The sequence below is a fragment of the Natator depressus genome, chromosome 5 (assembly GCF_965152275.1).
Source record: "Natator depressus isolate rNatDep1 chromosome 5, rNatDep2.hap1, whole genome shotgun sequence".
NCBI classification, from domain to species: Eukaryota; Metazoa; Chordata; order Testudines; family Cheloniidae; genus Natator; species Natator depressus.
Window position 1 is genome coordinate 42339363 of NC_134238.1, and position 11797 is coordinate 42351159.

Consider the following 11797-nt stretch of genomic DNA (forward strand, 5'->3'; position numbering starts at 1 on the left):
CCCTCCCTCTTCACTTGTCCTGACCTTTTGACATGACCCATCTCTTTTTGCTGCATGTTCCTGGCCCCTCCCTCAGTCCATGAACCAGTAGATGGGAGGCAGGTTGAATTGGGAGAACCTGCAACATGCCAGAAGCAGGGAAGTTGTGCGGGTTGTGAGCCACAAGAGAACATGCTTAGCTCTCCCTGGTCCGCCCTAAGAGGGAGAGGGAAGGGTGCTGCTTGCCTGGGGAGTGGAAGCAGGAGCCGGGAAGTAGGAAGCTGGGCTGAGAAATTAACCTGTGAGTGATTGAGTCCTCTCTAGCCCCTCAGTAAAGGACATTACAGACAAGGATCCACAGGACTTCTCTGCTCTGAGGAGAGTAACTCATTTGAACAGTGAGGACCTCCAGCTTTGGGCACTTCCTGGCAGTTGGAGGAATTGAAAACAGCTGGCCATCAACTTCCGGGAAATGCTTGGCCCTGGCAGTCATCATTACTGCATTTCACAAATCACAGCTGCATTGTTGGCTCAGGTATTTCCCCCGTACAAGCCCAGCTGTGAAGGGGTATTGTCATTGTCACGACCGCTGTTACAAATGCCCCACAATTAGTATATGGAGAAAATAAACAATATTTTCTCATTAAATCATCACAGCATGTTCAATGCTGCAAAATGCATACGGCTCCTGTGACACACACACCCCCACACTGGCCCCCCTCTCATGTTCCTGCAGCCTCTCTGCCTGCTCGATTCCTCCTGCTTTTCCAGGCCCAGCAGAGAGGAGGAGCTGCCTGCAGCAGGGTCAGTGCCCCAGCAGGGGGTTTGAGCTCCGATGGGGATACTAAGAACTACTGGGGGGAAATGGTGGGGCAAGAGGTAGAAAGGGGTGACAGGAGTTATTGAGGAAAAGGTGAGGGGCTACTGGTGGGAAAGGAAGTGGACAGGAGCTAAGGGAGGAGAAGGGGTTAATATGGAAGAGATGTGGGTGACAGGCTAGTAGAGAAGACATGAACTACTGCGTCTAGATATTCCCTGATAAGAGGTTCCCTTCTGGCCAGTGACTGCAAAGTTCCTCAGATTGCCCTGATTCCCCCACAAGCTGCCCCTGGTTCCTCACAAGCCCTTGCGTCCCCATCCCCCCACCACACACACACACACACACACTTTTGAGGGCAAAAAATAAAGCCCTGCATTTCACCTACACCCAGTGATTCAGTGAACAATGATCAGAAAAGAGGCCAGTCTAATTTTCTTTTAGAGTAACCATGTGTGCAGGACCAGCCGTGCTATTGCCTAAGCCATTCAGACAGCACTGGTGTCTAAATTCTGACTTCAGAGCAGCCTATTCATTTGGGGGAACCGGTATTCCCACTTCATTTCTCACCCCTTTCCTCCTCGGTGACATTCCCTTAGCCCACTTAGCTGCCTGAGGCAACAAGCTTATAGTTGAGGGCTAGTGGCAGACTTCAATGGGACTAATTATTATTATTTGTATTACCCGAGAGCCTAGGAGCCCTTGTCATAGATCAGGACCCTACTATGTTACTTGTGTGGCTAAAGCTCTTCACAGGATCTGGCCCTGGTTTGTTTTTTCATAGTAATTTTTCTTTAATCAGTTGCTAAAAATGAGAATGGGGCGTGTAATACTAATATTAAAAGGAATATTGCCCAGGAACAAAGCAACAAGTAGGGAAAATGACCTTTTCTTCAAAATTTGTCTAGTCACTGTCCTTTCTTCCTTTCTTTAAAAATGACACTGGTGGAGCCATCCTTCACTTAGAGTTGTTGGTAATGTCTCTTTAAAAAGCGTGTGATCCAAACCACGATAACAGCAGCAAGCAATATCAAAACCAGCACAGCGCAAACAATTCCTGCAACACTGATCCCACAGGACAATGTTACAGTGGACAGCTTAGCACCTGCTAGAGATTTGGGCTCACAACACACTGTCCCTTCAGGGTCTTCAATTTTATCCATATTCTGCTTGTACCAAGTTATTAAACCAATATTAGAGCAGATGCATTCCAGTGGATTGTAACTTAAATTGATTATACTCTGGCCAGATAAGTTAGTTAACATGTCACGTGGTATAATATGGATCCTATTATTGGCAAAATTGAGATAGATGCTCTTGAGATTGGAAAATGCATCTGTGCTGAATGCAATAAGCTTGTTGTGGCTCAGGTCAACCTGCTTTAGCTTCTTGAGGGTGTGAAATGCTTGGTTTTGTATAGCTGTCAGATCACAGAATGATAAAATTAACACCTCTAAACTGGATACCTGGTGAAAGAGATTGTCATTCAGAATGGTCCCTGATGGAAACTTATTCCCCCTAAGGTTCAACAGGAAAAGGTTTTGCAGCCCCTGTAAAAGGTGCTGAATGTTGGTATCAATATAGGAGTAAGAAAGGTTCAGGACACGCAAGAGATGCAGATTGCGGAAAGGACCCTGGGAAGCATTGATGTGAAGACGTGTAAAAGCTAAATCCAGGAGCTCCAGGTTCACACCTTCCTTAAAGGCCAAATCTTGGAGCTGAAGCTGCTTGTTGTAGCTCAGATTCAGGTGTTGTAATCCGATCAGGCCTTTTAGCTGCTTGCTGCAGCAGTCTCCATTTTCTATGTAACTCTGGCTTAAATCCAGGTGTTGAAGCTTTGACAGTGTTTCTAAGCAGCCAGAGCCTAAGTCCAGATTCTCAGCATTTTCTCTGATATGGAGGTGGGTGAGGGAGGAGAAGGCGGTGGAGCTAATGTTGCAAATGTGCTTAAAGGCGTTCCTATTGAGAATTAATTCTTCCAACATGTTCATGCCACTGATGTCAGGAGGTAACATGCTGATATAGGTGTGAGTCAGATCCAGCCTTTGGAGTTTGCTCAAACACTGAAATGTAGCAGCAGTCATGTGAAGGAAATGCCGCTTTTGCAGATTGATATCCACCACTGAGATATTGCACAGGTTCTGTAGCATAGTAGGGTTTATGGGAAGCCCATTTTCTACATCCTCAAATGACCCCAACCAAAGAGTATGGGTTTTGGTATCCTGCATCCCTGCTAAAACCACAGAAATGTCAATGCAACCTCCAAAGTCCAAGCTGTAAAATAAGTTGGACTAGAATGCCCCAGCTTCAATGTGCATAATATCATTTCCCTTCAAGATCAGAGTTAAATTCTTTGTCTGCAGCAGAATATCTATGTCTTTTGCTGCTATTCTTTGTATGTTGTTCATTTGAAAATCAAGGTATTTGAGGTTTCTGGTTGGAAAGCTTGGAGGGAGCTGCAGTGAGGAGATGTGATTGCTGCCCAAGTCAAAAGTCTCTAAATTTTCCAGATTCTGCATTGGAATAAATGCTAAACTGGTTAGACCTGTCTCAGTTAAGACAAGATGCTTCAGAGACTGTGGGCCAACAAATGCTGTGTCAGCCAGAAACATGAGTAGATTTCCAGTCAAGACAATAATGTTCAGATGAGTGTTGCTTTGAAAGGCACCTTCATACACCCAGTTAATTTGACACCTTGAAAAGAACACAATAATCCAATGACGTTAGCAATAAATCAATCTGATGAAATTTTCCCACTATTACATGGTCATTTAAAAACAACAATCGAAATGCAATCTCATGTACAAAGAAAACCCAATGAACTATGGTCTTCTTTGCGTTAAAAGCTATTATTTTCTTTCCTGGTGGCACATAGCTGATATTCAGAAGTCACTAAGTTTTAAACTCAGATAAGAAGACGACATAATGGGAAGTGAAAACTGTCTAGGGCTGATCGGGTGTGGAGGTCCCGACTGTGACGTTGTTCATGAAAGTCACACAGAGACATGCTAAGTAAGGGAGGGTTTCCCATTGTCTTCCCTAATCAACACAATCAAAATCTTATCCCTATAATAAGGGCACTTCTTACAAGGCTAGAATCTCCTTCTCCCCACATTTCATGAATGATATTTTCATGGAAAAGCAGGTGAGATGTTTCCTACAGCAAATTTGTTGGTGCTAACATAAATAATAGGACGTGAGGGTTTCACCCATTGTCCTGCAAATGGTCCAGTGACTCCAGGCCTTAACAGGAGAGAGCCCAAACAAACGCTATTTCCAAATAGCTAGGCATTCTTAATTGGCAAGACAATGCAACAGTTATCTGCAAGTCTCTTAAGGTTGTGCTGTGAAGATGGTTGCCATGGTATACTATGGAAGCCTTCAGTTCTTTATTGGTATTGCAAAAGGTTGAAACAAGGGCATATAAGCAATGGCAGATTCAAAATAAGTTATGAGTTGTGTGATCAGTGGAAGTGACAAAGATTTCCAGTACCTTGTTAAGTCTAAATATATCAGATTCTTTAGCTTGCTGAAAGTTGAATTGTGAAGGGAAGAAAGCAAGTTAAAGCTGAAGTCAAGGATTTCTGTTGTGGCTGGGAGTCTTTCAGGAATCTCTCTCAGTCCTAAATCTTCACAGCTATAGCTTTTGTTGGCTATAACCTGTGGAAATTATATATTTATTATTAAATACACCAATATAGGCATACTGTGAATTTAAACACGAAGCTCTGACATGCACATTCTACCAAGTAGCTGCCTTAGAAATAAACCATTTAAAAACATAACAGTCAAAGCATATCTTATAGCACTTACAATACCTGATCACACTCCACTGTATTCCAAAACCTTGAATTAGAACAATTCAAAAACCTAATGTAGCATTGTATTTAAAAACAAACAATCCCCCCTTAAAGATTAAACGTCTGGATAGCAGTGAAGTGAGTGGAGAAAGAGCTATTATGACCCAGATGCCTAATGGTGAGGAAACTGAGTTCAATTAAAAAAAACCCAAACTGCTGGATTCTGCAAGGATGGAGGTGGGATCAGCAGCAGGAAAGCCTAACAGGAGCCTACTGGCAACATATGAGAGTGTTTTTTGAACTCTTAATATCAACCTGAAATATGCAATCCTGGGACTTCGTGGAATGCAGTTTTTAAACCACAGGCTTGGATCTTTTATGCTAATATTAAGTGCACATCATTCTGTATTTCATTAACCAATTAAAATATGTAGGACAGTATAAATTATTAATCCCCAATAAATAATCTGTGGGTTTTGTAACAAGGCTCGCTGTAAAATAAGTCCCAGGGAATTATGAAGATCTTGCAAAGAGAGCTTGGCTCAGAGTGCTAAAATACTGTTTTATAACAGAAAATGTCTGCTCAAATAAAAAAGGAGCTGAGCTGTGTTTATACTCTCAGCAAGGGACTGCTAAGCACATTTAGCTGAAACTGGACAAAAATTAGTACCTGAGAAACTGAAACTTTTAAATTCTTTTAAAGACTTTTCAGTCTTGGAAATGGAATAATCTGTCTCTTATGCAAATATATTCACCCCTCCAAAGTTAAAACAGAGGGATTCATTAATATACCAGACCTGCCTCTGACTTCACAGGGGACTATATTATCAATCAAAACACAAGGGCGTTATGCATGCTCAGGCACAGTCCTCAGTAGGCTGATCGGCGTCACTGTGTGCAAAACAGGTGCATGAAAAGTCCGTCTTTATTTCAGGCTTCAAACCCATGATCGCTGCCTAAGCAAACAGGCTGACATTCACAGGTGCAGTGGAATCAATGCCTAAGGAATGTCTGCCCATCAGAACCAATGGAATGAGAGTGCAGGGAAGAGGCAGCCACTCACCAGAGGACTTCAAGCCTTCCTTTAAGTAAGACCAGCCCTTCTTTCTTAAAGGAACCTTCAGAAAAAGACTATGTTGTCTCCTCAAAGACTCTTAATTACTGCTGAAATTAGCTCCAAGGAGAGAAGAAATCCTTTGAAGATTTCCCAGCCTACTCTACAGATTCTCAAATGCTGAGATTAAATATAACTGGCATTGTCTAAAGTCTTAAATAAAATAACTCTCAACTCGCTACAGAAAACACACTTAAGCTTTGAAAGAAGAACAGATCTGTACAAGTGCTGGTCCAAAAAAGAAAAAAAAAGTTGTGAACACTTTAATTTTTTCCTGGTTTTTCATCAAAATTTTGGATATAAAAATATTTGGACCAACCCTATTCTGTTCTTTAATAGAGAATTTCTATTATTGGACAGTAATGCGTTCATTGGAAACTATTGTTAATGTAACAACCAGATTCCAAGAGAAGCCAGCCAGATTTAAGAGCAGGTATCAGTCTATTAGTAGCTGATAATCTACACACTTCCATTTATAAACCATTACTGGTTTTCGATCATCCCATAGATGGGTGATGCAAGGAGCGTGTGGCCTTCACCTTGCATTAGCTATCGGGATGTGAATAATTTTAATGGTGTCCTCTAATAAACTATGGACTATTGTATTGCTATGCAGCGGTGCTGAGAATTTCACAACTTTGCCAAATGGAGAACTAAACTAACACTTTTTTTCATTACATTTGATTAGGAAACTAGGGGCAACAGGGGTGGCTGGGTGATCAGGCGGTCACTTGGGGCACCAATGTTCAGTGTTCCAAAAATCCTCATTTTTTGGGTGGTTGGGTTTTTTGGGGGGGTGTGTGTGTTTTGCTTGTGCCTTTTATGTAGCTGCATGGGGAGCATTTTCTGCCATGGGTGACAAAACATCTGGGCCAGCCCAAGTGGACAAGTCTCTAAGAGGTGCAGCACAGAACTCCTAACTGAGGAAAAACTAAGGCTATGTTTACACTACAGCCTGGACCGACGCTCTGAGATCAATCCTTCGGCGGTCGATTTAGCAGGTCTAGTAAAGACCCGTCAAATCAACAGCAGATCGCTCTCCAGTCAACCCCTGTGCTCTACCCCCGACGAGAAAAGTAAGGGAAGTCGACGGTAGAGTTTCTCCCATTGACCCCCCCACAGTGTGGACCCCGCAGTAACTCAACCTCAGGTACATCCACTCCAGCTACGTTATTCACGTAGCTGGTGTTGCATAGCGTAGGTCGACTTACCGCGGTAGTGTAGACAGAGCCTAAGGTGCCCTCCACAGGCGCCAACTTTTCAAAGTGCCGGATGGTGCTCGACCCCCGATTCTTCCCCACGCCCTGTCTCTTCCCGCCCCCACTCCACCCCTCCCCCAAGCGCCGCATCCTTGCTCCTTCCCCTTCCCTCCCCCAGCCTCCTGCACATCAGGAAACAGCTGTTCGCGGCGGGTGGGAGATGCTGGGAGGGAGAGGGAGGTGTTGACTTGCTGGGCCTGCCGGCAGGCGGGAAGTCCTGGGGGGGAGCTGATAGGGGGACTGTTGGTGGGTGCTCCAGCCCTGGAGCACCCATGAAGTCGGCACCTATGGTGCCCTCCTGATCCTGGGCTGCTCTGGGACTCCTGGCGTAAATTATACAGTCCCGAGGGAGTGTCGAAGTTACAGCAGCCTCCGTTCATTGCCTTATGGGATGCAGCACTGCTTGCTGCAGTCCTGACTTAAACATGTCCTCCTTGCCCCCAGCTATGCTGCTTCCTGCCCACAAAACCAGCGTTTGTGAGGGACTCTCTTTCCCTGTTCCTGCAGTGGGGGAATCCTGCCCCAGCCAGATCCTGGAATTTGAGATTTCCTTTATGCCACTTTGCCTCTTTGCAAAGAAGACTGAGAAGGGGTGAGGAGCTTGCCCTATGTTGGGAAATCTCGATTTGACTGGTTAGCAGCCACTATGAGATCCTGGCAGGAGGCTCTGAGGTGGAGCTATTTTTGTTTACTTAACCACATCTCAATACGCCCTACTAGCAATGGTTCCAAAATGTGCCAGTCAGACCACAAGATTTCTTAATGTTACTGGCTTACTAACTAGGAGAAGCGTTATTTAAATCATTTGTGTTGAAAAGAGCAGCGCCTCAATGTACAACCAAAATGATTATTGGATTATTTCAGGGAACGTCTACACCTAAAATGCTACAGCCGCACAGCTGTGCCACGTCAGCACTTCAGTGTAAATACTACCTACGCCGACAGGAGGGGTTCACCCATCACTGGTGCAGGCAATCCACCTCCCTAAGAAGCAGTAGCTAGGCTGATGGAAGAATTCTTCTGTCGACCTAGTGCTGTCTATACCGGGAGTTAGGTTGGTATAGCTATGTCTCTCAGGGGGGCAGATTTTTCATAGCCCTGAGAGATGTAGCTATACCAATATAAGTTCCTAGTGTAGACCTGTCCTTATTGCAAATAAATGCCTGCAGCACATAATGGGAAGGTGTGATGAATTTGGGCTATGTCTGGACCATTTATGAATTCTGATTGATGATGTGAAGTTATATTATGAAAAAATGCTGTATCCTTCTGTGCCTATATGAACATGCATCCACCATTACTAACTAGACCTATAGCAGATACACACCAGGCTGGGAGAATGGGAAATACTTATGGTTAACAATGATACTTTGACCGCACCAAGCTTATGCTAATAAAGCAGCTAATAAAGAAATCATTAGGGGGGAAAAAGTTTCACTGTTTTGTCTGAAGGGACCAGAGAAGGTAGGCACAGTAGAAAGTTACCAGGAGTAGAACAAAAAAAAAGACCAGGTGACCAGCAGCAGTTTAGATGAAGAAACCCACAGATGGGGAGGGCAGACAGGAAAAGGAAACATGGGGCAGGAGAGACAAAATCATAGAAGTTGGGTGAGGGTCTTCAGGAGGAAGAGGTCACCCAGCAATATAGCAGCCTCATGGGGCTGGGGGACCCTGCCTGCTTTCCTGAGCCCATATGGCCCCAGGGACTCTGGACAACTGAAGAGACTTGGACCCCAGCCTAAAGAATGTCCTGGAGTGGTGAGGAAACCGAGGCAGGGACAGGGGTGCTGGAACAATTTTTAGAGTGGTGGTGCTGCTAATGGAAACCATATATTTGATGTTTGTTTTTACTACTTCAAGCCAGAGGGTGTGGCTGCACCCCCATCACTCCTAGTTCCAGCACCACTGGACAGGGACACGCATTGAGTGCTTATTGTTTTGTATGATCTGTACTCTCCTGTGCTTTACATAAGTGTAAAAGGGCATAGAGGTGACAGACTCTGAACAAAGTGTGTCTCTGTATGTTAACCACTGCACAACTACTGCATGCCCCTGAGAGCGGTAAGCTGAGGACCGGAAGCTATGCACCATCGGGGTGGAGTTCCGGGAGAGTGGTGTGTTTGAGTAACTGGGGTAACTTGGGAGTCAGTGCTGGTCCTGGGGGCCTCTAGGGCAAGTGGGCTGAGGAGCCCCATTTCTGAGAAAGGGTAATAGCCTGAGCCTTGGTAGGCTACGGCACTGGTTCCTCCCTTGGCCTCTCTGCCACATTTTCTGGGCACTAAAAGCTTAACACACCCCAGGAGATCCAGTGCAGAAAGGCTTGTATTCCCCCCAGAGCAGTCCCAGTGGGTGGCCAACAGGGCGTGCTCACAGAAAGCTACTGATGCAAACTGACTTGTAACAAAATAATTCCATTTCTTTACAAGTAGAGGCTCCAATTATTCCTAGGTCACTCAAAATTTTCTTTACTCAGTAGGAATTTTGCAAGTAATACAAATACAGACAGTAGAACCACAAACAGGAGTTATGAATAACAGGAAATATAAAGAAGTATATAAAATAACCATAGAGTGACAGCAAATGAGTAGCTGCCATGTGCTCTATCCTCGAATTAAATAACAAGAGACAGTTCTAATTTAGAAGTTCCTAGACGATCACTTTAGGGAAATGTCAAATACAGACTTAAGAAAAACCAGTACATTCCAGACTGATGAGAGAAAAACACTGCTTTTATGCACTTTATAATTAACCTGTAGAACTTGCAGCCATAGTTTGTTATTGGGGAAAATGGCTGAGTAAGATTTAAGAAAGAAAAGAAAGGTTTAGCTGCTGATGTAATTGAGAAGATTGCCTGCATTATGCCCTTTCAAATAAAATTACAGGAGCGATCAGCCCTCCCGCTTCAGGGCAGAAACTGGTCTCCAGATGGAGCAGAGGAAGAAATTCCCTCATGGTACAGTTTTGCACAATTAGGAGGATTATGGGAGTTGTACAACTTCAATAAAGCAAAGAATCTATTATAGGCCTCTGTGGCACATAAAATACGAAGGCAATTCCTATGAGTCTCTAACACCCCTCCCTCCCCAACCAAAAGAACCCTGAGAAGCATCTTGCCTTCATTCTTCCTCCCCGCCTCCTTCCCCTGCCCTTTTAATTAAAAACGAACCAGACCAGACAAAAAGAACTAAGGAGTGCCTGGTATTTCCTTATATTATTGCTCTGGTGTGGAATCTTATATCTATTCAGCTACAATTACCCACTACATGAAAGAGAATCACTGTCTTGCCCATTTGTACTGGTGTATACAAATTCTTGGACAAAAATGGCAGGAAAGAAACCCCTTATAACCTGTTCTTTTTTCAGCTCTGATGTCTTGCTGTAGACATGCATGTGAGATTTCAATATGCCCAAAGCATTATGAAATGTATAAAACACTGTCAGTTTCTGGCAGATACAGAAGGATCCCATATAAAAGGGCCATATTAGTGCCTGAGCAGTATCATGGAGTGTGTCTGAAAAGGCCTGCCTTACTTTCCCAGTCCAAGGCTTACGGATACCCCCCCGCCCCCCAAAAAATCCCCCTGCACTTCAAAACGATCAGATGTTAGCATGCAAATAATCACCAAAGATTCATTATTGATTCTCTATGTATACTACACCCTTGCCTCAAGAGAAAGAAATAACTATCACTCACCTCAGTGCACATCGTAGCTATAGGCTCAGATACTTCGCAGCTAACACAGAAAAGCCCCATCAAAATCAACCAATATATATGGCAAGCCATTAAGGCATTAGATGGCTTCTAAACTCAGATGATTTTGTGGTATCTTCTCTTAATGAAAGCAAAACCAACATAAACTGAAACAGTCTGCTGGAAATTAACTAAATGGTAAAGGCAGAAAAAGAAAAAAAAGTTTGATAAACCTCTCAGGCTTAGCATGGTGAAATCATAGTCACAGCTTGAAAGGGGAAGTTCCCTGTTTTAAATATAGTCATTCAAATGACTGATAGAGAAGTGATGTTTTGTGGGCCCAGAGCTTATCTAGAAAATGAAAATGGAGGGACAAACCTATGACTGATACTGATCTTGTTTACATGGGTATAAATAATAACAATTAGCTCTTATACAGTACTTTGCATCAGCAGAGCTCAAAACATTTTACAAAGGTCAGTATCTTTATTCCCATTTTACAGAGGGGGGAAACTGAGTCACAGAGGGTGAGTGACTGTCTGTGGTCGCCCAACAGGCCAGAGGCAGTGTCGGGGTTAGAACCCAGATCTTCTATGTGTCCCTATCCAGTGTGCTATGCACAAGACCATTCTGTAAATCAGGAATAGCTACACTGAAGACAGTGGGGTTACACCAATGTAAAGTAGGAGTCAGAGCAGAAATAGTCTCCTAGAAAAAGGAATCAGGAGGTTTAGGATTGTGTTTTTCACCAATAAATAATTTAATGTGAGTGGGGTTCTTTTATGTTAACTTCCCAGAGATCTCATGTCTTTTCCATGTCAGATAAATGGCACTGTATCAGTTATGAGGGTCACGGAAGGCTATGAAAGGATGAAATTGTTTGGTATTTGAATTTCTGCCAACGTCCCCCCACCCCCCACTTTCTGCAAGAACCCCCTCCCCCAAATTTTCAAATCTGCTCTAGTATGGACTAAAATATTGAAACCTGGATGCCTAAAATTTAGGCTTCTAAATCCCTATTTAAGCTCTTCAATACAAGAGGCCTGATTTACAGACGTGCTGAGCGCTGCCACACACTCAGCCCCGAAAGCAATGGGGAGCTGCAGGTGCACAGCACCTTTGAAATTCAGATCATTG

The 11797-nt window shown here is 43.8% G+C and overlaps 1 protein-coding gene across 1 annotated transcript; it reads right to left on the minus strand.

Annotated features, from left to right (window-relative positions):
- Positions 1-1631: 1631 nt before the first annotated feature.
- Positions 1632-10753, minus strand: CD180 (CD180 molecule). Its single transcript, XM_074953966.1, is given in 3 exon segments — positions 1632-3490; positions 4290-4456; positions 10664-10753. Coding segments are annotated over 3 exon segments (1989 nt in total). The 3' UTR covers positions 1632-1758.
- Between the last annotated feature and the right edge of the window lie 1044 nt (positions 10754-11797).